At 46.1% G+C, this 27,692-nt stretch overlaps 1 protein-coding gene across 1 annotated transcript in view; it reads left to right on the forward strand.

The window, feature by feature from the left end:
- TMEM123 (transmembrane protein 123) overlaps positions 1–25,679 on the forward strand; it is a 250,906-nt gene extending 225,227 nt beyond the window's left edge. The window contains exons 5-6 of the mRNA XM_069202369.1: positions 2,050–2,200; positions 23,603–25,679. Coding sequence (XP_069058470.1) covers positions 2,050–2,200; positions 23,603–23,627 — 176 coding nt within the window. The 3' untranslated portion in view covers positions 23,628–25,679. The remainder of the gene's footprint in view (positions 1–2,049; positions 2,201–23,602) is intronic.
- The last annotated feature ends 2,013 nt before the right edge of the window (positions 25,680–27,692 follow it).

Here is a 27,692-nt window from a genome sequence, read left to right on the forward strand (position 1 = left end):
CTGACAGCAAGAGGATGAGATGATGTTGAGTCTGTGTGATCTGACATGTTGGCCCGGGGGGGGTCATGTACGTGTAGAAGAGTGTTGGAGCTAGATCCATGCGGGACGCCACAGATGATCTTCTTGGGGTCTGAGCTGAATAGTGGGAGACAGATTCTCTGTGTTCTTCCAGGCAGGTTTAAGGTAACCCATTCAAGGTGGTCTCCCTGGATTCCGATTTATTGGAGTCTGTTGATCAAGATGTGGTGGGAGACGGTGTCAAAGGCTGCTGATAGGTCCAAGAAGGTGAGGGCTGCTGTTTTGCTGTGGTATAGGAGAGCCCTGGTTTCATTGGCAGCTGCGATCAGGGCTGTCTCAGTGCTGTCGTTGGCTCAGAATCCAGATTGAGGGGAGTCCGGGAGGTTGTAGTGGTCCATATGTTTGATGAGTTGCTGGTTGATTGCCTTTTCGAGAACCTTCACCGAAAAGGGGAGCAGGGAGATGGGCAGATGGGCTGGTAGTTCTTCAGATCTCCTGGGTTAGCGGATGGTTTCTTCAAGAGGGGCATCACTTCAGCCTATTTCCAGTCCTCAGGGCAAGGGGCCATAGTGATGAAGGCATTTTATACTTTCTTGAGCTTGTCACCAATCGAGTAAGCTCGCAGGCTCAGCCAGCAGTCCGCTGGCCTCTAGCCAGAAGTCCTGCTCCATACCTAGGTGTCTTCAAGGTGTGTTGAAGCAGGGTTTCACTCAAACCTAGTGGATTAGCCCCCATACTTTTGTTTTAAACTGAGCCAATGTGAGCTATACATCACCAACCCATTTATTTTAAGTAACATAAAGTGCTTTTTTGCCTAGTGAAAGCTGCCTAAGTCCCCCTTTTTTTTAATAAGTAAAGCCAACAGACTCATTCTTGATGTTGACAGACTATAAACAGGAAGTTCCATCTATGCAGCTTGGGATTTGGGCCGGACATGGGGTTTTAGTTTTTCAGTCTTCCGTTAAGAGTCTGTGGACACCAAACATTTTTTTAGTTGACTGGAATAGGCACCTAAGCATTCATCTTAGGTTTCTGTACCAAAATCCTGTTTTTCTTGGTTTGAAGACTGGGCTAGTTCTGGATCGGAGCCTAAGGACCAGGAAAACCAGAAGACCTGTTCTCATCTAAATGCGGGCCCTTGTACAGACTGGGTAATGTCACCCATCCAGACAGTTGAATTTATTGGTTCATGCTTATATATTTTTTTTATGAGCGGAGGTTTTGCACAATGGATAGTAGGCATGTCACATCCATCTTCAGAGGTTGTTTTAATATTCAGCTCAGCCAGTCCTGTAACCCTTTACACGCTTCTTCCGATTTAGTTGTGTTAAAGTCATAGGTTCTGTGTTAGTGTCTGGTTGCTGATTTAATTATACTGTGGATGTACGACTGTTAACGGAAAGGGCTATGGTCTTTTTTGGAGTGCTTGAGTAGCTGGCTGTGATTGAGTTTAGGTAAGAAATTAGTTGAACAGTGAAAGTGGTGAATATTTGCGTGCTCGAGATTATTATTTTTGCGGGTTTAATTGCTTGATGATAGTTGTATTTCATTTTCTCAGGCTGGGTTGGGAGGCTGCTATGCATTTTGGGGTTACGTTGCTGTATGTCATTGGTTGTTGTGTATGATATGTGGATATGGCTGGTTACTTAGAAAGTGGTTGCAGGTGGACAGTGCAGAAAAAGAAAGACGGTGCATGCTGTACTATGCTGTTTTTGGTGGCTGATGTGGTTAGTGGATGTGTTCAAATGAAGAGGTGGGGTTTGCGGTTTTCCTCCCAGCATCACTAATTTAGTTGTAGGCATTCTGATTCCACTGAGCTACAGTGATGTATTTTTTAAAGTCATTTCCTGGAGCCTATAAAAATGTTGGATAAAATGTATGAAAGTTAGTTTCTGAAATGTACCATTCTGCAGAAATACTCCTAGAAATAGTATTTGGTCATCAGATTTTAAATGTTCACACCTACTAAAACCATCAAACTACGTAACATGATAAAAGCCACGTTTAATTTACTTTTCCCTTTTCTTCTAGATACCCCTGGCTCTTCTGGGCAAAGCAAGACCTCCAAATTTGATGCAGGCAGTTTTGTAGGTGGCATTGTGCTGACACTGGGAATTCTGATTGTGCTTTATCTTGGGTGTAAATTTTATGCTTCTAAAAGAGGAGTTCAGTACAGGACTATGTAAGTTTTCTCCTTTTATTTTACTTATAGATTTTTTTTTTTATTGTGACTTTTCCCTTTTCTGGTTGGCCAACATAAACAATGCACGCTCTTTTCAGTATTTACTTTAGTGCAGTTAAAGTATCATAGCTAGTACACATTATTATTTTAGGTACTAAAAACGTTTTATGTGCAATATTTAACTAAAGAGCAAATTAAATTAACAGCTCAGTCTTTTTTGGATTATAGTTAAACTTTTACCTTCTCTTCCAGACGGCAGTACTGTACATAGCCAGTCTCTTTTGAAAGTCAATTTTGATTTAAATGTGCATGTGCATTGTGCACAACACTTCGAGTTAAGTAATGTCAGTTCTCCATTATCATGTATCAAAAATGTCTGTGGAATGTTAAATTTCTATTTTCATAGCTTTAAGTGTCCAAGAAAATTGTAATTTTATTATTAACATATAGGTTCACATTGTTAGCAAACCTTTTCTATACCACCTCCAGCAGCAACAAGATTAAATAGTAATATTCCAAAAGGTCCATAACCAAAACCTCTCCAATTTTCTAATCTTATTGGGATGCAGCTTTTTTTGCTGATGAACATAAAATAAGTAAACTGCAACCGCACCAACGTTCAGGTTATAAAAACACAACTTCTCACGACAGACTTATTCTTAAGATCAGAACTTCCTCAATCCCCAATTTGAAGATTATCTGCCTTTTATGATTATGATCTCTTTTATTATTTCAGCATGGTAACAAGAGTACAGCAATAGGCCTCCTGCATCCACCGGCCGGTGGGATAGCCTTTCATAACCTTTGGACCGATCATAAGGCTGTATTTTTCAGTCTAAGGGGAGATGGTCCTAACCCAAGTCCTACTGTGACTGGCAAATTGCTTACAGTAAGACAGTGAGACCCTGGAGTAAGGTGACAAGTCCAAGTTTGATCAGGCCTTATTGAACAGCAGGCCTCTAATAAATGTTGCAGACGATACCACCGTAGAGGATTATCATGGCTGGATCAAAGCGGATGTTACCCTGCTCGTCCAAGCAAAAATATAAAAAGCCACAGGCATCGTTCCAGCGCTCCTTGGAGCTTAAGAAAATATAAGCAAAAATGTCGTACTTTTGAGCTTTAATGGAGGAAAGAAAATGATAGTTTAGCTAGACAGTCCTATAAAGTGGCCTGTGACGAGTAGAAAACAGCAATTATAAATGCAAATTCAGAATATTATGCAGACAGAATAAGTTCTGTTAAAGACTGCAATTGAATTATTTAAAACTGTCACCTATCTCTCCAGGGTTGAACAAAATAAAAATAATAATCCTGTTTTTGCAACGAAATAGTAGATTTCTTTTCTGGATAAAGTCAGCTATGTTTTAGAATCATTTGTGGCTGGTTCAGGGGTAACCTATATGAGGGTCTCCACCTAATCTAGATCAAATACGTCCCATCCCAGTAAGGAGGATATGGTCAACATTGGAGACCTACATATTTTTCTTGCCTTAACAGTAGATGAAACCACCAAATTGGTGGAAACGATCAAATCAGACACATGCCCACCATATGTGCTACATCCTGTCTTTAACATTATAGCCATATACCTGGCCAAACTTTTAATTAAGTTATTTAACGATGGTTTTTTTCCAACAGCATTGAAAAAAGCATCAATTCTGCCCATTTAAAAAAAAAACCTTCTTTGGTAGTTAAGAACTATTGGTCTATTTCTAGGCTACTTTTGCCAACCAAAATACCGGAGAAAGCCATTACCACTTATTTGGACTCACATGAGGTGGTGGATCCGGCTCCACATGGGTTCTGTTTCAAACATATTACTGAGTCGACGCTTCTCTGTGCTATGGAGGAAATCCGAAAGGTGGTAGATAAAGGTGGAAAGGCGGCATTGGGTCTCCTAGATCTCTCAGCTGCGTTTGATATGGTTAGTCACTCAGTTTCGATCAACCGGCTGGGAGATATTGGAATAGGGGGTGTAGCACTTGAGATGCTCAGCTTCTTCCTATCTAACCAAGAGCAGAGAGTGGAGATGGGCAGTTTAAAGTCTAAGCCCTTTACCCTTCCCTGCGGAGTACTTCACGGATCTTCCCTGTCGCCTACTTTGTTCAACATCTACATTACTCCCCACATGAAGTTTATTCGATCTTATGGATTTTAGGTCATCTCTTATGACCGATGAGGTGGCTACTCACTTTAACAGGTGCCTAAGACAGGTTTCAATTTGAATGAGGGACAGTTGCCTTAAGTTGGATTCAGAGAGGATGGAGGTGTTGCTGTTTGGAAATGGTCCAGATTTTTGGAAAGTCTCTTGTTGCCCAGATTACCTCAGGCCTCTCCCTGCCCCAGTTAGGAAAGCTAAAAACCTGGAAGTAGTATTTGGTGATCAGTTGGGCTTCTCTGAACAGATTAATGCCATTACCTCCTCTTGTTTCTAATTAATTAAGTCCTTGAAAAAGATTTTTCCTTTTGTACCAGAGGATATGCGAAAGATGGTTGTGGCGGCCCTCATACTTTCAAGAATTAACTATTGTAATTCCTTGTATTTGGGCTTGAACATGAGGGCACTGATTAAACTACAATTCCTAGAAAATGCAGCTGCTTTGTAACATCCCTAAGTTTAGCCCTGTCTCAGAAAAGATCAAAGATCTGCACTGGTTGCCTGTCCCTGCCAGAATTAAGTTCAAGGTCTTGTGCTCATCGAGCCTTGTTTGGCAGCGGCTCTCAATACCTACAAAATGCCTTTAAATGGTAAACACCACAATGCAATTTGAAATCTTCAGTTAGTAAACTGGCAGCTTTACCTTCGAATAACAAAGCAAGATGTGGGGCAAGAGTTTTTTGTTCCTCACGGGTAAACTTTGGAATGCACTGCCAATTGATATTCGCTCCTAATCTAGCCTCATCCTTTTTAGGAAGGAGTTGAAGATTTTAATTAGCAGTTATCTCATTTTTGGCCTTTCGGTTGAACGCGCAAAGACACTTCGTTATTCACGCGCTCTTCAAAAACCTTTACCTTTATTGTAAACATCCATGGGCTAGAAAGAAGAATAAGTTAAATTCACAACCAAGACCAGGAAGAACAGGGGGAGAAAGGAAGAACAAAGGCAAGTGGGGGGGAGGGAGGCAGAGTAGACACCAGTCTCAAAGCTGCAGTGGCTGGAAAGCTATGGGGCAGAGTAGGCTATCAGTTCAGATGCCTAGAGGGGACTTCATCTGAGCGGGTCAGGTGAAGAATTCGCAGGTATAGCGGGCAAGACAATTCTCGGAATGCATCCAAGAGTACAGGGGCCCGATGCCTTATCAAAGAGGGGTAAGTTGTGGGACGCCACAGCAAGCAATTTTCCAACTGCAAGCGGCACCCAGAGCTTGTGTAGCCAGTCCAGACTCAAAGAAATTTCCAACTACAAGCAATCAGTCAAAGGTTTTCTCACGTCAATAGACAGGAGAAAAGCTGGGTTGCGAGAGCACTGTGTTTTATCCGGGAGAGAGCACACATATTTCGTGTTATCACTACATCCCCTCTATGGGATGAATCCAGTTTGGTCGAGATCCACCAGGCTCTGCATATAGGGAACTAGTCTGTGTGCCCAGATGCCTGTAAACATTTTGGTACCGTCGTTTAGTAAAGAGATCGGTTGATAAAAGGTGCATTGTTTAGGATCCTTGCTGGTTTTGGGGATCACTGTGATAGTGGCAACCTGCATTGACTTAATCAGCGTACCGCTGTTACTAAATGCATTGTACAATCCCGCCATTAGAGGAGCCGGTACTGTACCAAAGGTTTTATAAAATTCTGCACTGTAGCTGTTGTGCTGTATGGCCATGAGGACTTTGTTGGGAGTGATATCCCTATCTAGTGAAGGGACAGCAGCCTGTGGAATGGTAGTTAAAGGGACTGCAGACAGATATGCAGTAATATCAGTCATAAGCGGCCGTGTGGTGAGCTGTGTAGAACTGCTCAAACTTGTGAGCAATCTCCTCGTCTTGACACACATCAGTTCAATTACTCTGTGGTCAACCTCCTGGGTATGCAGGTAGACGGCCCGCCTTGTTCCCCCTGCATAATATCTCTGTTTTATCTGTAGGAGGGCATATTCCACCTTATTCATATCCAATGCTTTCTATTGTTTCCTGGTTGCGGTTAGCTGATGACAGGGTAGCTAACGGATCAGATTGTTTGTGACAGTCCACTAGCTCTTGCACCTTGGCCTCCAGTTGGGTGCGCAGATCACATCTGTCGTTATTAAAACGGATGGCAATGAACTGGCAACACCTGCCCCAGGGCCTCTCGGAGAAAGGCCTCTTTATGGTCATTGGGGCATAGATATTCGCCAGTGTAAAACCATGCCCCTTGAGATCGATTTGCAGGGCCTACAGCCTATCTGGCAAATCAGTATGTAATCGAGTCACCTGCCCCAGAAAATGGGTCTCCAATAGGATCGCAACCCCTGCTCTCTTTGCCACTCCTGAGGAAAAATGTAGGCGGTCAAACCACTGAGAGCGTAAACGTTTCCAGTCAGATTTGAGCAACTGGGTCTCCTGCAAGAGACAGATGTCACAGTTCACATCTTTGAGAAAGAACAAGAGTGCCAGGCACTTCAGAGGAGCATAAAGGACCCGTACATTGAGTAATCATCTGTTTATGAGTATGCAGTGAGCTAGCTCAGCCTATGTGTGTGTGTGGGAAGGAACCAGCCCAAAGCAAGGGTAACTGATACATGGAGTCAGTGGTGTGTAGGGAGAGTCATAGGGGATGGGGGGCTGGGGAGAGAGGGAAGAGAACAAAAACTATGCAAGACAAACATTTTGTGCCTGGGAAAAATAAGACCTAATCGGAGAGGGTCCTTGTAGTTGGCGACAATTCTCTTCTGTTGTCAGTTTAGTAGGTAGGTAAGTCCACAAAGCTCCGCCATGGTAAGCAACATCCTGAAAAGAAAAGAAAAGGGAGGGGAGGAATCGCTGTGTAGGAGAAGTCTGTACTCCTAGGGGTGAATCTGAGAGTCCTCCACCTGCCTCACCTGAGAGGTCAGGGCAATTGGCAAGGAAGTCAATGGTCACTTTCTGCCTCTGTCGCACTATCACAGTGCTATAGCTGTTTAAGCAGTGCAGCCCGTTCCTCAAGGCGTTCGGTCTTCGAGGGCTTGCATAAATTTTTCTTCCTGTGGCGAGTAGAACAGCGTTGATCTGGAGGAACAGAAACTGAACCATGTGGGGAAGGAGTTTGCTCATCTCCTATTAGTGTGGAAATTTCCAGCAGCAAGCAGGCTTCCTCGAGGGTGCGGATGCACTGCATTTCATTTTGCCAAATATATTGGAGTGGAAGGGATGTCCCTATTTGTATTTGATGCCATTCTCCTCTAGGGCCTCCATCAGAGGTTGGAGGACCTTTCGTCGTTGTAGAATTATTGGGGAGAGGTCCTGGTACAATCATAGTTTCCGACCTTCAAAGTCTATGGCGGACTTATCACATGTCGCAGTCAAGATGAGTTTCTTTTGTCAGTAGTAGTGAATGCATGTGAGGCTGTTTTGGGCCTGCCAGGAGTACCAGCTGGGCGGCCTGCTCAATGGCTACAATCAAGGATGATCTCCTGGTCTGCCAGCGCCGTGGCCACATGACGAAAAAGGCAGATTACAAAGTCCACCGGATTTCCAGAGATCGCTTGTAACGGAACCCCTTTGATGCGGATATTTGAGTACTGGGACCTGTTCTCAAGGTCTTCTAGTTGGTACCGTATCTCCTGATTCTTGTTTCTCCGCTCCAGAAGTTCACGCCGGTGCCTATCCAATTCCTCCTTCCGGGAGTCATAGGTCTGCTCCAAGAACTTCACAAGATTGCCCAGATCAACCTAACTCACGTTTCAAGTCTTTAACTTCCGTAGCGATGTCCTGCTTGAAAGTTGCGAAGTTGTTTCAGAGAACTCCAAACAGGTGATCCAGGAATACCCTTAGTAAAAGGGGCTTCCTCTGAGAGTAGACCCTCTGCTGCTGGGCCATCGGGAGGTGGCAGAGGCGAGGGGGGCCTCCTACACCTTACTAGTTTTTATTTTCTGGCATCTTGTGGAACAGATCTTTCACTGTAGCATCCTTTTTGATGTTATGTTGAGTGGACATGGTGAAGTGTACAACATCGGTGCTGCACAGCAAGCTGGACAGGCCTTCAGAGCACAAAGGCCAGTCTCCGGCATCAGGGGAAGCAGTTGTGTCTCCCAGAAGCACAGGGGTGCTGAGAGGGTTCTACCGGGAAGGTAAGGGGTAGGCCAAGAAGCTCCCAGTGTCCAAGCGCACGTGATTCGGGAGTATAGGGAGCAGAGGTGAGGGGTGTCTCATGAGATTTCTAACCAAACCGGGGCCAGAAGGTGGTCTCTGCAAGACCTGCGCTACTGCCAGCCCGCAGCATGGGGTCTTGGTTAGCCAAGTGTTTAGTCTGGGCCAGTGGGACTGGAGGAGTAGAAAGAGGCAGCCACCTCTTGGAAGGAGGCTGGAGATCAGAGACAGAGGGGTGCACACAACTTCAGAGCCAAAAGACCATGCCATAGTCAGTTAGTCGGTGGGTACACAGATGACGCTAGTTCGACCCAGAAGCTAGGTGTTCTTAGCGTTGCCTATAATGGGGGAGGGATGGAGCGAAAGGCCAGGCAATAAGTCAAGCAATGGGGCGGGATGGCCCAACAACAGAAAGGGAGGGGGGGTGTAAAACCGCCAGGCAACAGGACCAGGAGGTCCAACTTCGTGAAGGGCCCACTGGAGGTCCGCCAAGGTGAACTCTTGTTCCACACCACTCTCCCCCACATTATCCCAGCTCCCAGCCGGGTGACGGGGCTGACCATAGCAGGGAGCGTGCTGCAAAGTGGAATTAGGCATAGCCTGGGTGGTGGGCACCCATGATGAAGATGTCTGGCCAGGCGTAGGCTGCCGTGTCCATCCACTACGTGCAGAGCCAGCACGATGGACCCTCGTCCCACCACTCGCTGCAATGCTCCGCACCAGCTCCCAGTGCAGGCCGCTGGTGGGAGCCGAACCTGCTCAGCTGCCGCTGCTGCACAGGAGTCTAACAGGGAAACAGCCAGGGTCTGCGAACAGGGCGCACTGGCAGTTGGGACCTACCTAGCAACCCCTGCGCACAGCAGCACACAAGAGGCCTACCGTGTGTTGGTTCACAACAAAGTTCAGTGCTTGCGGCCCATGGCACCTGCCATCTTGACCAGGCAGCCGCGTCTGTCCCGGCATCCTCTAAAACCACGGGAAACTCTGTGGCATCGAGGGGCTCCCTTGGGTTGGCACTGATCCGGGCTATAGCGGTTGGTGCTTTTAAAAAAGCGGTGAGGCAGAAAGTATATAAAAAATAAAAAAATGTCAAAAAATAAAACAAGTACCCACCACTGGTCACTGGGACCTAGAGGCTGACTCTGGGCAGCTTGCTTCAGGAATCCCATCCCTGCACTTCTTGCAGAGCACCCATCATCCTGAACGTCACTGCAGCCTGAACTCAGTCTGCTTTAAAAACAATCAGTCCGTGCCTTGCTCTCATGCTGTTTTTACTAGTAAACTGAATAAGAGCAAAGCAAGGCTTGGTGTGAGCAGGGGAACCCAGCGCTCCAAAGGAGACTAAGGCTGCTGTGCTGCGTTTCCCCCTGGTTCCTTAGCAGCGCAATTCCGATGTCTAAAGTACGCATGTCTGATTAGACACCGTAACAGTCCTGTCCAACTAGACATGCACACCATGCTTTAGCTGCTGACTGCCGGTCAGCAGGATTGGCCACACCTTACCCTACCAAGACACAGGCAGACAGTCCTGTAAAAGAAAACAAGCCCGCAGTAAGTAAATAAGTTATGCCAAATTGGCACTTTTATTGCCAATGCGACTGTGGAAGTAACCGGTGGCGGGTCAACACCTTCACGCTCGAATAAAGAAACCACTGCTGGATCCTGGGGCCGTCGGGAGGTAAAAGGCAGAAGAGGGTGGCCGAGAAAAGGTAGGTGTCCACCCCCAGTGGTAAGCAGGAGTCGGAATCCCGGGAAAGTGAACCTATTTGGGCGCCATCTTTGACATGCCCCCCATGTCTGTCTTTTGTAATTCATATTGTCAGAAAAATGAACCTAAGAAAAAAAGTCGATTAGAGAAAAATGTACATAAAACAGCCACTGTAGAAACGTTATTACAATATGCTGTATTTTCTCCAAATTGCATACTTTGAAAATCCCACTGGAAAACAGTCAGACCCTGAAACAGACATTTCAAGGAGACAACTAGGAGGAATAATTCGAGGCTCCATATCTTTAATAAAATCACAAATCTTTGGTACAGTTAAAGATATGAAAATCACAATTTTATGTCGACCATGGAAACTGGACACTGGAGGCAGGTTCAGAGCCCATACACAACGCTTTTAGAAGCATGGGTAATTAAAGTAAAATAGAATGCTGTAAAGCTTGACGCAAGGGCCCTTTCAGCATATTGGAGAATAATTAACCTGTTTAGAAAAAAAACGATTAGAAAAAACATGCGTAAGACGGCCACTTTAGAAGCATTACAATAAGCCTTCAGACTCTGTGCGGAGACCATCCATGCCATGAGTTGCAGCTTCTTTGTTAAAACCAGCTCGTTGAAAACCCTTCTGGATCACTCACCAAATTGGAAAGGTGGGCAACGTCAGCGAAGTTATGCATTCAGGTCAAGGATATCTTTTTCGCTGCATTTGTGTGGCATAAAAGATTAAAAACATACAAAAGGTAGTACAAACTGAATAAATAAAAATCCATCAGATTACAGTTAAAATTCTGAACAACACGCAAGAATATCACTGTATAGCGCATTTCTTTAACTGTAAAATATCTCTGTTAAAAGAAACAGCCAAATCCCAAGTTAAAGATAGTTAAATACCTGCACAGTGATCACGATCTACAAATATTACACATTTCCTAAGATTAAGTGTATACTAAATACACAGAGACACCAAACAACAGATCAAAGAGGTATGTAAATACTGAAGAAACAGTTGGGCAGGTCTACATTGGTTAAATTTGAGAACTTTAAGAGTTGATAGGAAAAACTTTCTTCTTGGTGTTTGATAAAAGGGGCAAAATAACATAATATGCAAGGTCAACTGGACAGACTGCCCATCACAGGGACATGGGCTCAAATCAGGTAGATTGCAGCAGTGGGACAGAGAACCCAGCCATCAAAGGTATCAGCTTGAATTGAAATATAGTGAAGACAAATCTCTGCTGTCTAATTAAGATTAAAAAAAAAAAAAAGATACTGTTGTCAGCAATCGTGTGTGTGTGGACCAGTTTGTAAGAACTTACTGTAGGTTTGAGATTATCAATATTGTCTCTGGTGAACGAGGCCTTATCATAGAATAGATGCTTTATGCTACCTTTATCAATAAGGTGGCAGGACTCTGGGGTGGCAAATAAACATGGATGGCCAATCTACTCACTGATTTTTTTTCTTCACATTGGCCAACCATGGGATATCTATAGCAGCATGAAGTCATAGGTATTCCTGTATGACTAGCTTGTAAAGTGCAGTCCTCTTCCTTACAATGCCACAAGAAGAGGGGAGATAATTCGATCCTCTGTATGTGGACTTATGCATTCATCTCCATCATCAGTGGAGACCATGCGTGAGCCAACTACAGCCTTCGTCCTCTTTACATATTACAACAATCATTGCAAAAGCTGTACGCTCCAACATTTGGCCGCACCTGAAGAAATTGAGTGATTGCCTCTGGATCTGCCTCCCGCTGAAGAACCTGTGAAGCTACCTGGATAACCGGGTCACTAACAGATCCATTACAAAAGCTTCCAATTGTTTCATCAATACACTGAACACTTCCATGTTGAAGATCCATTCATTGAAATGTCTTAAATATGTTGTGGTCCAATCTGCTACCACATTAAACAGTCTTGGAACTTGCTCTGTTCTAGCTAAAACCTGTCAATCCAGATAATATTGCCAACAACCAGTTGCCAACTCTGCTTATTCTTCGACTTGATACCTCCTAAGATCATTGACATTGAACTAATAGCAAACTGCTCATCCTTAACCAGATCTGTATGTTTCTCCCTTTCTCTAAACCCTTTATCGCAAACCTGCCTGCTAGCAACTTCAAGTAACTGATGTGTAAATTCCTTTGCTGAGACGCCCAATTCCGAAGAGTTGGGTCCAAACCACTCTTAATTTACAACCAGATAGACTAGCATCAGACTCAACCACCACCTCCACCTTTTCTACAGAAATCAATTTGCCATTCCATGCCTCCAAATTGTGTAACCACCAGACTGTTTCTTGCCATGTCCCTTTTTTATATATATAAAAAGTGATGGATGGAATGCTTGAACTAAACTCAGCCATTGGTAGTTACTTGGGCCACATCGAAGTTCATCAGTCTTTTTGTACACCATGCCAACTCAGTTTAGACACAGTCATATGCCAATCACTCGTTTTTTTTAAACATCTTTTTATTAAATCATAGCTCAGTACAGTACAATACACCTTGGACAAAGGTATCCTTTTCCCTTGGAACAATCATGTCTACATAGTATATCACTGGAGTTGTCAAACCTTCTATTTGTAACAGGCCCTATAGCCCTGCATGCAGTGACTATCCTCACGCTGTGGTCCCCTCCCTCCCCTGCTTCCCATCATCACCCTAGGCCCTCCCCCTAAAGTCCTCTGTATCCACCCCACAGTGACCATATCTTATCAAATTTCGGGGGGAACCCCTGCCCTGGTAAGTCACCCATTCTGCGTGGTGGCACCAGTCTATGTTTCTCTCCTAGTTTTGGACTCCGAGGGCCCCCATGATCGGGCAATATCCCGTTTGGCCTCCCCCGCCGCTAGCATCAGCCAAGTCTTTGGATGTCTCAGCCAGTTCTCCTCTCCTGAGATCTGGAGTATCAACCATCTGGGGTCCTGAGGAACCGTGAGCCCGTAACCTGGGTCATAATGTGAACTACTCTTCCCCAAAAATGTTGTATTACCAGACATCCCCATAATATATGAAAGAATGTCCCTACCTCACCACACCCCCTTCGGCACAGGTCTGAATCCCCTTTTCCCATGCAGAGTAGGAGGGTTCTAGAATAATATGACCTGTGAAGGATTCGCAGTTATACAAGGCAGAATCTCGCCCGAATTGCCATTTCTCTTGGGCTCTCAAGGGCATCTTGCCAGTCATCATCCTTGATTCGCCCTATATCCCACACCTCTCGAAGGGGTTGCCCTGAGTCGGATGAGTTATTCTTCAGGTTTTTATAGATTAAGGAAATTGCTTTAGAGGTATTTAAAACTCTGAGGGTCCAAGGTCATATTCAGCTTGTAGGTCCGTCGGCCTGACTAAGGAGCCCCCTCTCCATACGTCTCCGAGCTTATCAATGCTGAGCAAACCCCAGGCACGAAAGCCCTTTAGTGTACGAAGTTTGCGTAGCTGGTTACCGCACCAGAGTGGAGTCTCGGCTGTTAGTTTACCTTCCCAGACCAAATTTTTAGTGGCCTCTCTCCACGCCCTCACCACCGCTTCTGTGTGGGGCGGTAGCAAGCCTACTCCTCCCCGGGACCATACCACCGAGGGGTAGCTTCTGTCTCCATTGACTCCCTGTCTATCCTGTAGGGTGGTTCCCCTACGTCCGTGTACACCCAGTCTTCCATCGAGAGAAGCTGGGCCGCCCAGTAGTACGCCTGCATATTAGGGACCACTATACCTCCCTCATAAACTCTTTTCTGCAGTTTCACCAGGGATATCCGCGGACTTCCTCCCTGCCACAGGAGCCCACACAGTTCACTATTGAGCTTTGTAAAGAAGTCAGGAGGTACCCCATATGGGGTATTTTCGGACACGTAAAGCAGGTGAGGCAGGGACATCATTTTAAACAGGGCGGCCCAGCCCATCAGGGACAGGGGGACCTTTTGCCAATGCAGGACATCTGCTCCATGTCGGTCCAGTTGCGCATATAGGCTCTTCTTGAGGAACTCAGTTGGGTCCCTGGGCACGAAGATTCCCAAATACGAGAACCCCTCGGTACTCACTGGGGCCAAGCATCGCGCCGACAGGGAGATGTCACCGGCTGTCAAAGGAAAGACCAAGGACTTGTCCCAGTTGATGTGATACCCAGAATAGTTGCCAAAGAGCTGGAAAATGTGCAGTAGTCTATCTATAGACCGGTAGGGGTCCCGTCACCTATAAGAGAATATAAGGATATCCAGGCTTCTCCCCTGTGCACCTCGGGTATGTCCCATACCAGGGGATCTTGGCGTACCCATGTGGCCAGTGCCAGGGCAAACAACCATGGAGATAGAGGGCAACCCTGCCTAGTTCCTCTATGAAGCATAAATTGTTTGATAGTACCCCATTCACCCTGACTTGCACCCGGGGGACAGTGTAGAGCAGTCGGACCCAAGAACAGAATCCAGGTCCAAACCCCAACCTGGTCAGGACAGGATGAATATAGGGCCACTCAATGCTGTCAAAAGCCATCCTAGCATCCAACGAGAGCACTGCTTCCTCCTCCGCCCCGGGACTCGTGTAGTGCTCAGGATCCCATACAGGTGCCTCAGATTTAGCCTAGTGCTTTTATGTGGCATAAAACCAGTTTGATCCTTATTTATTAGTTTAGCTGTGTGGGAACATAGCCTGATGACCAGAATCTTTGCTAAAACCTTGACTTCTGGGTTCAAAAGGGAGATGGGACGATAAAAGCCACAGGATGTTGGGGGCTTGCCCTCTTTATGTTTAGGGAGTTCTGCCGGAGGACCAAATCTCTGGTCCTCCGGCAGAACTCCCTCCATCCTAGCTGTCTGAAACATTTCCAACATATGAGGAGCCACAATATCTCTCATGCCCTTAAAGAGCTCCACAGAAAGTCCACTAGGGCCTACTGCCTTCCCTGATGCAATATCCACCAATGCCTGTTGTACTTCTTCCACTGTCAGTTCCTGATATAACAGCTCCCTATCGGACCCTGACAACTCCTCCAGCTGGAGGTCTCGCAGCAGTTCCTCACAGTCCTCTCGGGTAGTGGTCGTCTGGGAAGAGTAAATACGTTCATAATAGGTGGCAAAGGCCTATAATATGTCTTCTCTCTTGGAGCACCTTATTCCCCCTTCATCACAGATCTCTGCAACCCAGTTCCTGCTACTATCCCTTTTTTCTAGCCACGTCAATAGTTTCCTCTCTTTATCTCTGACTTCATAGATCCGCCTTTGCGTAACTTGTTCATGGACCCGTGACGCACCGGTCCCCAAGTCTTGCATTTCTTTTTGTTTAAGTTGGAGCCTGTGACACTGATGTGGGTCAACTACCCCTCCCCTTAGTGCCGCTGCCTCTAAGTTGGAAACGTCCCTTTCCCGTGCTGTGTACTTACTATGCCGCTCCTTTTTGTGGCCCCCTATCAATGCCTGGGCCTGCCCCCTGAGCACCATCTTGAATGCCTCCTAGAGTGTACTAGCCGAGTGCACTGTCCCATAGTTTTCAGAGAAATATCTCTTTACCCCAACATGTATCTGGTCGGAGAACTCTTCCTCTCTTAACCACCACGGATCGAGTCTGAACATCTGTGTTGTGTTCCACAAGGATCCCCTTAACATAGCCTCCACCGGAGAGTGATCGGAAATACCTCTCGCCAGGTGTGTTGTCACGTGGAAGCTACCTACAAATCAAATCAAATCATTAACATTTATAAAGCGCGCTACTCACCCGTGCGGGTCTCAAGGCGCTAGGGGAAAAAGGGGGGGTTATCGCTGCTCGAACAGCCAGGTCTTTAGGAGTCTCCGGAAAGCGGAGTGGTCCTGGGTGGTCCTGAGGCTGGTGGGGAGGGAGTTCCAGGTCTTGGCCGCCAGGAAGGAGAAAGATCTCCCACCCGCCGTGGAGCGGCGGATGCGAGGGACAGCAGCGAGTGCGAGGCCAGAGGAGCGGAGGAGGCGGGTGGGGACGTAGAAGCTGAGGCGTCTGTTGAGGTATTCCGGTCCCTTGTCGTGGAGGGCTTTGTGTGCGTGGGTGAGAAGTCGGAAGGTGATCCTTTTGCTGACTGGGAGCCAATGCAGGTGTCTCAGGTGTGCGGAGATGTGGCTGCTGCGGGGTATGTCGAGGATGAGGCGGGCCGAGGCGTTTTGAATGCGTTGCAGGCGATTTTGGAGTTTCGCTGTGGTCCCAGCGTAGAGGGTGTTGCCGTAGTCCAGGCGGCTCGTGATGAGGGCGGGATCCAGCGGAAGATCTTGCGGAGCATGCGGAGGGTGAGGAAGCAGGCGGAGGACACGGCGTTGACTTGCTTGGTCATGGTGAGAAGAGGGTCCAAGATGAAGCCGAGGTTGCGGGCGTGGTTTGCGGGGGTCGGTGCGGTGCCGAGGGCCGTGGGCCACCAGGAGTCGTCCCAGGCGGACGGGGTGTTGCCGAGGATGAGGACTTCCGCTTTTTCAGAGTTCAGCTTTAGGCGGCTGAGCCTCATCCAATCTGCGACGTCCTTCATACCCTCTTGTAGGTTGGTCTTGGCGCTGGCGGGGTCCTTGGTGAGGGAGAGTATAAGTTGGGTGTCGTCGGCGTAGGAGGTGATGATGATGTCGTCCTTGAGTACGATGTTGGCAAGGGGGCTCATGTAGACATTGAAGAGTGTCGGGCTGAGTGATGAGCCTTGGGGTACGCCGCAGATGATCTCGGTGGGTTCTGAGCGAAACGGAGGGAGGTAAACTCTTTGGGAACGGTTTGCGAGGAAGGAGGCGATCCAGTCCAGGGCCTGGCCTTGGATTCCGGTGGAGCGGAGGCGGGTGATTAGGGTGCGGTGACAGACGGTGTCAAAGGCAGCCGAGAGGTCGAGCAGAATGAGGGCGACTGTTTCACCGTTGTCCATCAGGGTTCTGATGTCGTCAGTGACAGATGAGGGCGGTTTCAGTGCTGTGGTTGGTTCGGAATCCAGTTTGTGAGGGGTCGAGCAGGTTGTTGTCTTCCAGGAAGGTGGTCAGCTGTTTGTTGACGGTCTTCTCTATTACTTTGGCTGGGAAAGGCAGAAGAGAGATGGGGCGGACGTTTTTCAGGTCGCTCGGGTCAGCCGTAGGTTTCTTTAGTAGGGCGTTGACTTCGGCGTGTTTCCAGCATTCGGGGAAGGTAGCAGAAGAAAAAGAAGAGTTGATGACGGTCTGGAGGTGCGGGGCGATGATGTCGTCGGCTTTGTTAAAGATGAAGTGCGGGCAGGGGTCCGAAGGGGCGCCGGAGTGGATAGAGTTCATGATGGATTTGGTTTCTTCCGTGTTGATGTGGGTCCAGTTGTTGAGGGTGATGGCCGTGGATGCCGGTTCGGTGGTGTTTGGTTGGGTCTGGTGTCCGAAGCTATCGTGGAGGTCTCTAATCTTGCGATGGAAGAAAGTGGCGAGGGATTCGCACAGATCCTGTGAGGGCGTGACGGCGTTGGCGTTGGCGCTGGGGTTGGAGAACTCCTTGACGATGCTGAAGAGTTCTCTGCTGTTGTGTCTGTTTTTGTCCAGTCTGTCGGTGAAAAAGTTCCTTTTGGCAGCGCGGATCAGGTGGTGGTGTTCGCGGGTAGCGTTCTTGAGGGCGGTCATGTTGTCAGCGGTGTGGTCCTTGCGCCAGGCTTTCTCAAGGGCGCGACAAGTTTTCTTTGAGGGTGTCAGAGAACCAGAGAGGTTTTTTGGTGTTGGTCTGTCGATGCGTGCGTTTGAGGGGAGCAAGGATGTCTGCGCAGTTGGAGATCCAGTTTGTGAGGTTGAGAGCTGTGTCGTTGGGGTCGGTGGTGAGGGTGGGTTGGTTGGCGGCGAGTGCGGAGAAGAGTTGCTCTTTGGGGATCTTGTTCCACTGTCGACGAGGGATGGGTTGGGTGCGGAGGTGGCGGATCTCGCGTCGGAATGTGAAGTGGACGCAGCTGTGGTCGGTCCAGTGTAGGGCGGAGGCATGGCTGAAGAAGACGTATTTGCTGGCGGAGAAGATGTGTTCAAGCGTGTGTCCGGCGATGTGGGTGTCGGTGTTCACTAGTTGTTTGAGGCCGAGGTTGTCGAGCAGGGTGGTGGTGTTTGGGTCGTTGTTTTGTTCCAGATGGAAGTTGAGGTCACCTAGGAGGATGTAGTCCGGAGAGGCGAGGGCGTGCGGGGAGATGAAGTCGGCGATGGCGTCGCTGAAAGGGGCGCGTGGCCCGGGAGGACGGTAGATGAGGGATCCTCTGAGGGTGGTCCTCGGGTCGGTGCGAATTTGAAAATGCAGGTGTTCAGCGGCGAGAGGGGTGTCTTCGGTGGAGGTGGTGACGCCGATGGAGTCTTTGAAGACAATGGCGATACCTCCTCCTACTTGGTTGGTGCGGTCTTTTCTGGAGATCTTGTAGCCTTCGGGGATGACAGTGGCGATGTCAGGGGCCGAGGAGGCGTTCATCCAGGTCTCCGTGATGAAGGCGACGTCCGGTGCTATGGAGTCCAGGAGGTCCCAGAGTTCAACAGCGTGTTTGTGGACGGAGCGAGCGTTGACTAGGATGCACTTGAGGTGGTTGATGGCGCGTGGGCTTGTGGTCGTGGTTGTTGCGTGGTGGAAGATGCGTTTGCAGGAGTTGCAGGCGAAGGGTCCATGGGTGCGTTTGGGGTGAGCTTGGAAGCAGGTGTTGGAGCGTCCTGGGTTGAGGGCGTGGAGGGTGGTGGGGTCGTAGCGGGTCAGCGGGGCTTGGGAGAGCTGGGGGCCAGGGGTCGTGGCGCTGGGCGCGGGACAGGCGCGGACGGGCGCAGACGGGCTTGCCTCTGGCGCGCCTCGCCCGCTGCGCGGTCGCGCAGCGGCCGCCATATAAGGTAGGAGGGGGGGGGGGTCAGCTGGGGGCGAATGGGAGCTGGGGGGTGGGGGGGTGTAGGAGGTCGCGGCGGGAAAGCGCGAGGGAGGGGGGGCAGGTAGAGTGAGAAGAGCTGGGGAGGGGGGTTTAAGGGTGGAGGGGGGTGAGTGTTAGGAGGTTTAGGAGATAAGGGAGAAAGATAGGAGTGGGGTTGAGAAGATAGGGGAGGGGGGTTGTAGAGGTGGGTGAGGGTGAGAGGTAGAGTGAGAGGATAGGAAGATAGGTAATAGAGGGGGTGGCGGGAGGGGGGAGAGATAGAGAAATAGATAGAGAAAATAGATAGATAGGGAAATCGATAGATAGGGAAATAGATAGAGAGATAGGAAGATAGGAGGAGGTGGAGAGTGAGGGAGTTAGATGGTGGGATAGAGAGATAGGTAGATAGGAGGAGTGAGGGAGGTAGATAGTGAACGGGTTAGATAGGGGAGATAGAGAGGGGGATGCGAGTGAGGGAGGGGGATGAGGCAGGAGGGCAGGCGCGGGGAGAAGAGGACGGAGGATGCAGAAGAGCCGAAGGCAGAAGACCGGAAGGAGAGAAGAAAGAAGACCAGAAGACCGGAAGGAGAGAAGAAAGGAAGACCGGAAGAACAGAAGAACACAGAAGAACACAGAAGAAGATACAGAAAACGAAGAACAGAGGGCAGAAGACCACAGAAGAAGATGAGGAAGAAGAGAAGAAGAGTGAAGACGGGGGAAAGAAGAGTACAGAAGAAGATTACAGACGAGGAGCGAGGAGGAAGAACAGAAGAACAGAGAAGAAGAAAAGAAGCAGGAGCAGGCGAGAGGGTGAGTAGCGCGGGGCAGAGCGAGGGGCTGGGAGGGGGGGGTACTTACTGTGAGGTGGGTCTCAGGAACTCGGGAACCTGGAGGAGCTGCAGCGGCAGGGGGAGCGACCTACCCTTGGGTCAAGGGTACACAGGAGTGGTGGGTGAATAAATAATCGAGGCGCAAGAAGCTCTGTTGACATGCAGACAAATAGGTATATTGCTTTTCACTGGGGTTATGGGCTGTCCACAAGTCTGTTAGACCCATCGAGTATGTAAAGAATTTCAGTAAGGTCTCTCTCCTAGCCCCTCCCGTCTAAATTGACTGGTCCTGCATCGGGTCCATAGTATAATTCATGTCCCCCCCCCCCCTAAAATTAAAGGCCCCAGGGGCAGCGGCAGCTGAGGTGCCCCAAGGGCCAGAAAAGTATCTGAGTGTAGTTGAGGGGGAATGTATACAGAGCACAAGTTGATGGCTCACAAGTGCAGGTTCCGGATCGGGCCACAAACCTGCCCAGTGGGTCGGTCCATATGGGACCAGGATCAAACGGCACTGCCTTCCTCAGTAGGATTCCCACACCTCTCGAAGCGGCCATGAAGCCAGAGTGCGCCAACATGCAGTACCCCATTCGGTCCAAGGCCTTATGGTGATTTCCCTTCAAATGAGTTTCTTGCATGAAACCTAAGTCTGGCGTATGTCTCTTGATGTACTGTAGGACTAGAGTGCATTTAATTTTATTGCCGAGGCCATTTACGTTCCACGTCATTACCTTTAATGGCAGTGCCTTAGAGGTCGTCATGGCGAATCCAATGTCTTCGTAACTCAATACCATTGTCCCATGTACCCTCTCCACTGAAAAGAAGTTCAACAGTCAGAGGGTTTTTAATATAAGATCTTCCAAAAAGAGGTCCACACTTGCCCCTTCCGATACCCGACTACCCTGGTATTATTCCATCTTGCACGGCCTTCCTGGTCCTCCATCCTGGCCGCCATTGTTGCATGTTGTGCAGTGAGATACCCGTTAGTCTCACACGGCTGTTTGTTCTGTCACACAGTCTGTCACATGGTCGGCCACCTCCTTGGGCCTCGTCCCCCTTACCGCTCTACCAGGGTGCCGGGGCGAGTCCTCGCCGTGGGCTTCTTGTGGTTGCCAGGAGCCTCCTGGTCCGATGATCAGCATCTGCTCCCGCCACTCAGAGCCCCGTCTCCAGTGGCACAGGCGCCTACTCCACTCCACTGCCGGAGTGCAATGTACCTCCTCTTGCGGTGGGGGTCCTCCAGGATGTTTTCGGGCCCCCACGGGATGCAAATCACCTTGACCCTGCTCCAGTGAGAACAGTCCAGCCAGAACTGCCAGGCCAGGTTCGCCCTAGTTAGGGTTTATCAGCCAAGCATGCTTTGGTTCCAGTGACACAGTGTGCACAGGACCCATGTCTGGGCATACCTGGACTACTCAAGGGGACACACTAAAGTATACAGAAAAGTGACATTTTTGTGTACTAAAGTCACTTTTTGTATATTTAATATATCTCTTTGTTAAACCACACCAACAACTGTTCTTTGAGTACTCTTCTTTAGTCTCCACAATGTCCTTTAATGTAAGAGCCATGAGAAAATTGTCTGTATTGCCAATGACAACAACCTATCACCTGAGATATTTCCATAAGAGATAACCACTCCCTTTTCAATAACAGTTTTAATTCCCCAGACACAAGTCTAGTTTTTCCTGCTAGTAAAGTAATGTATTATCTATGGGAATCCACTGAAAACCATAACAATTATGGTCTTGACCAGCAACTCTACTGTCATTTACAACCGCCCGCTTTCGATTCTGTTGTTTGCCACCTAATATGGTTCCTCTTCTTAGTCCTCTGCTTCTCTGAGGTAAAAATCCTGTTGCAACCTTGATGCCTCAATATCTTATCTGTCTAAATATTTGAACTGGAATAGAGGTTAATGTAGCTGTGACTGGGAAACCGATCTCTGTATCTCTTGGCCCTTCCAAAAGCACAATAACCAAAAACTTTATTCATTGAATTCTGAACCATCTCCAGTTCAGTAAAAGTGAGAGCATACTTCCCTAAATTATCACCATATAAAAACTCTTGCGCTTTTGGATAATTTTCAACAAAATCAGGCCACTTAATTTTGGATCTTGACTAATTAGAATTGGCTTCTTTTTCTCAGCTGACAGTGTTGCTTTAGCATTTGTGATCAGGCAGATTGTTTTCTGATTCCCTCCTATAAGACAATCCATAAAAACAGGGATTTCCTTCATAACTACCTTCTCAGTCATTTCGAAAGTCCTAGCTACTGGCTCAAACACATCGAGAAGTATATCCAGGCATATCTTTTTAAAAAAAAAATCTTTTTCTTTTCTGTTTACAGAACAAACTCAAAAAGGTGAAGACAGATACCTAATTTCACATCCTAACCATATGCCATCTATTGGACAACCAGTCTCACGGCTGTTCCGAAAGCTGTACAGTTACATCAACTATCATGTAGAACTTTTTGAAAGTGTTTCCACCATGCACCCGAGAACTTCTGGTGTTTGTTGCAGCAGTCTCTTACATTACATACCTTATTTTTGTCTTTCGTACAGTAGTCCTAGCATCTCAACCACGCATCCAGTGGGGGTGGAGGCCATTTTTGTTCCAGTATAGAGTGATGTCTTCTTTAGCAACCATTGTGCCCATAGGAACCAGAGTTTATTGCTGTTGAGGCCTGTCATAGCCCTCCATTAGTCTAAGAATTGCCGTTTTAGGGTCATCCACTATTGGGTGTCGTCCTACACTCCTCCCTGTGTTATGTATTCTCTTGAATACTGTTTAATCACTGTACATTCTCGCATCATGTGAAAGAATATGCGACTACTCATCTTGCAGTGCGGGCAATTAGGGCTTTGGTTCCAACCCATCTACCACAGGTTTGTAGTGTGATAGAATGTGCTGTTTAAGTTTTTAAATTGTAATTTAATCTAAGGCGGGCAGAGATTCACTCCATTTCCTCCAGGCTGCCAATGTCTTGTTCCCGGTGGGATCGCATCCCTGTCAGTCAGTCTGGTGTATTTTGACCAATGATCTACATACCTTGGAGATCCCTTTTCTCCCAGCTGTGGTTAATTTTGGTTGCAGAGGGCTAAACTCAGGAACAGGGCCCAGCTTATCTCTGTATTAATTGTGGGCATGTCATGGTTGCAAATATATACAGAACTAGGATCGGTGCAAATTTTATTCTGATGATAAATGTTTGAATGGTTTTAAGCGCCCTTAGGCTTGCCCATTCTTCTTAATTACATTGACTTGCCATTGAGGCAGCAATTTGTTTTGCTTTTCATGTACAATTTACAATGCATGTAGCTGGCCAAACCCCAGGTTGGAGGTGAAAATATTTTACCTTCGGAGTGCTTCTCTAGATATCACTGCATCTTTAATGAGCACGTTGCTGTCATGCTATTCTTCCATACTGATAGTTAAGGAAGAAACAAAAATTGTGCCTCTTTGTTCTCTTTTTAAATTGAAGATTTTGTTGATTTTTGTTATATATTTTTCTATTTTTATAGTAGCATTTGTTTTGCTTTACAATTGTTTTTTTATTTTTTTATTTTTTACTTTTTCTTTATTTACCTCTTTTAAACATTGTATGTGTCCTTTCATTCTGTAGAGCTGTCTGATGCACACAGCCTGGCCCATGCTAAATTAATACATAGAATAAATATTATCTGCAATAATATCTGTAACAATTATATGTTTGAAAGTTTAGTTAGTATCTTTTATGTTTGTATCCTGGTACTTGGTAACAAGTTCTCTTCTATTTCAGAGATGAACACGAGGCAATCATTTAATCGAAGTTCTCACAAGAATATGAGCCTCAGTTGTGGACCAAACTGCACCATTGTTTATTTGATGTCTTTATAATAGGATCTCAAAGTACATGAGATTAATGTGATTTTTTTGCGGCATAGGCTAGATGTTTGATCAGAGGAGTTTTCCTTCACTTACACTTATACTATAACTGCAGGATTGCCCAAACAGTTGTGTGCTATCCCATAAATCCTACCTGTCCACTATGAAAGCTTCACAAAATTACCTTTGTAATCTCATCCTTTTCTTTGATCATCATATACATTTGTACATTAGGCACTGGAACAAAGGAATGGTATTTATTTGAAACTCCTCTCTAGCCACCATATCAAAATGTTGAACAACTGATGCCCTAGAGGACTGCATCTTGGAAAAATTTCAATTTATAAAAATCAGTAAATATATTGGTTCTCTTCTTCTAATTCTAGGGTTCAGAATTGCAGCATCAGGGATTTTTCTATGAACATTCGTAAGCACAGTTGAATACAATCTAATTTATGTTCAACATATATGTTGAAGCACTATACTTCTAGTTAAAGATAAAGTTAATCTCTTGGACCTTGTCTTATTGCTTAATAAGCCTTCTTAGGGCTTTACTGGTTGGCTCTTTTCTATCTGTTTGTGTTGAGCCTGAGAATTGAAAAGGTGTGTCACTTGTAAAACAAAACGATAATAAAGGTCAAAACAAAAAAAAACTTCAGTTTCATCAATGCCACAATCGTAGATTGCAGCCATCCAGACAACTTAACAAGTACTGCGCTAAACTGCGTCTGCATTCATCCCCTTTGCTCCTTTCTTATGAAATTGACATCACTGCTCAACTTCATTCATCACTGAGGTGTACCTTAGTAGGTTACAGTGGCTAAGGATAAATTGGCCAAGATAGGATTACCCTTAGTTGATGAGCATATTTAAAAGCACACAGTCAGCCATTACCCTTTGCAGTAGTAGTGTTCAGGCTTATTCTTTGTCGCCTGCAGTAGTAGTCTTGAGGATTGATTCTGTTGCCCGATTTGTTGGTAGATATTGCAACTCATTTGCTAACACAGTTGTTATTAGCCATTTACAGATTTATAATACATGTAATCTGGTTTAATGCACCGTCACTTGCCACTGAAGCACACTGAGAACCCCTTCCAAAGTCTAACTGTCTGATGGTTGCATGGAGGCGTTTTCATTTTTTTTTTTAATCATCTTAGCTTTAACATGTTGATTGCGTTTTTATTTTATATGATTATCGTGCAAACAGATTATCTTGTTTATATTTTTTCAGCACCAGCAACTATTTCCTTGGGATTTTGATTACAAAAGCATTTATTTAGCACCATGTGTAAATATTAGCAAATTCTGAAATATGCCTCTTATTCGAACTCCATACAATCTACAAATCATTTGTTGAAACCTTTTTTGTAGCTCAGTGTCCAATAGGTGTACATCGTTACTGTGCTACTTAAGTGAAATATTTTTTTCAGTTTTCTTGTATTTGTTAACTTTTGTTTTTCTTATGCTTGGGCTTGTCCTTAATGTTACATTGCCTTATTCCTTTTGTGCACCACCTTATTGTTGGCAATGTTTACATACTTTAAAAACTGTAATGGATTTTCAAAGTCTTCTGTTACAAAGAGGAGGGGAAATGAACAAGGAAAACGTCTTACTGTAAACATATTTGTATTGTTTTCACTGCATAGCACGCATGTGAATGCTTCATGATTCTGACTTGATTTAAAGAGTTGTTTGTTATGCTTTAAAAAGGTGGTATAACTGTTACTTTCACATCACTTTGGAAAATTAATCAAAGAAGGATATTTTAACCTTTTTTACTGTGGTGAGCCTATACTGGTGACACCAACAAATGTAAATATAAACTTGGTTTACTGTTACCGAAAGAAAGGATTCTACAGCAAGAGCCTGATATTTAAAGATTGTTCTGAAAGCCAAAGCAGCATAGTTAATGCACACCATTCAAATTCTGAATGAGCTTATCTTTGTACGTAAAACAAATAAATTGTCAGATTTGCACTCTCGACAAAAAATGTGCTGCTTGTATTGCATTATTTAAGCCTCTAGGCTAGGGGTCTTCAACTTTTTCTGTAATAGGAGCTATTTATGTTTAATAGAACACATCCCAAGCTACTAATTTTAGTGTTGTAATAGTGACCACATCAGACAAGATTACATTGGTGGCCACTATAAACAAGATTGCTAGTGAACACCTCAGTGCATCAGTCAGGGTTACCAGCAGTAATATAACAAACATTGGCAAAGCCATTAAGTCTCGCCTATGCAAAATTAATTTGGTTTGTCAATTTTTTTTATACAAGAGATTTTGCAAGCACTATGTAGGCAAAACCTAAAAATCACATTTGGTGATATTGAGAAAGCACTGTTCCCTAATGACAACAGATAAGATATCTAATGTGGGGCACTTCAACGCCATAGGTTAAAGTCAAATAAGGGTGGCAATTTAAATAGCATATAACACTGGCATCCAGTTAGCCATTTTGTAATAGAAGGTCTGAATGAACTGCGTTTTAATGCATTTGAATGTAACTGGTAACTCACAATCTTCCTTTACACGAGAAAAGTTACAGATATTAGAGATCATTTGCATGTATTTAAAATCAGTCTTTCTGGATACAAAGCTTTAAGTGTCTTGTGCGCCACTGTATGTCTGTCCACATCTATACATCCCAGCTACTCAATGTAAGCTGTAAGATGATACAAGCTTACCTGTACCTTGCTTAGAAAATGTCAGCAGAATACTGTTTTTAAAAGCTGAGACAGAGCTAGCCAGGCCTGTGCCCACACACAGCCCCCTATATTCAGCCAAGAGCTTTCAGGTAAGTCTTGAAGACTATCCTTGGCCATTCCAATAGCGGCTCTGCAGGCAGAGACAGACTGGACACTCTTACCTTTCCAGGCTTCCAGCAATACACCCAGCTGCCAGCAGGAATCTCAGCAAGGACCCGGACAGCCCAATTTGGATGGGGGCAGCCCCTATCCCACAATAGAACCTTCCAGACTGTGAACCCCTTATAGCAGTGTTTGACAAAACTTTGCTCTGAGTTAGCAGAGTGGTAGGCGCATGCTGGGGTAATGGGCAGATAGACTTCATGATTCGAGCATCCTAAACAGACAAGACCTGAGAGCTGCAAACTCTGAACTTAACTGGCTGAATTGCAACTGCAAAGTAAAAAGTTTGTCTCCGATGGTTCACTCTGTGATGTTTCCTTTTGCAGCGAAACACCCCTCCAAATAAATCATGTTTTTTAAATGCTTGAAGTGGGACGAAATGAACAGGTGCTATGAAAGTTGCCAAGGAGAATATTTTAAAGGGCGCTCATAGAGAAAACGCCAACCCCATGGGGAACTGTATGAAAGGAGACCAACGAGTAGTCAGAGATTAGTTTTTTCAGAAAAACAGCCGTAAGGTCTATAATTGTGGCGTCTGGTAGTGAAAAACAACCAATAGTAGCAAGAAAGGTCTTTCCTAACATGCACTTCAATTTAGACAACATAGGATGTGGGGGCAGATGCCATACATACATATGTCTACACACTACCTTTTCACTGCAGTTCCTTCTAAAGCATGCTTCCCCTCCCACACCATGAGCAATCAATAAAGAGCGCTAAGCCTGAACCACCATCCCAGCTCCTTAAACGTAAGGCATAGACAATCTACACACCAGTGTTCTTGCAGGTCGTCTCTGCCTCCAAATTAAGGGAGCTTCAATTTAATTCTGGCATGTGTGCAGCATTTTTGATGGGATCGTTTTATAATTGTTTTAGAAAGTTAGGTGAAGGCGAGGGGGGGGTGAAGAAAGCACAAACAAATAGCTTGGGGTGGGGTGGGGAGATCATTTGGATGAATAAAGCAATTAAGGGGGGAGTGGATTAAAAGCAACGAGTGTGGGGGGGTGAGTTAAAAACAAAAGTGGGTTAGAAACAGCCTGCTGAGAATACAGGAACCTAGCAGCTGCACCCATGCTGGGTATAAATACAAATGAGAGATACAAGCACAAGTACTTTTTAGGAGTGGAGCTCTA

Source organism: Pleurodeles waltl, chromosome 8 (assembly GCF_031143425.1).
Source record: "Pleurodeles waltl isolate 20211129_DDA chromosome 8, aPleWal1.hap1.20221129, whole genome shotgun sequence".
Lineage (NCBI taxonomy): Eukaryota > Metazoa > Chordata > Amphibia > Caudata > Salamandridae > Pleurodeles > Pleurodeles waltl.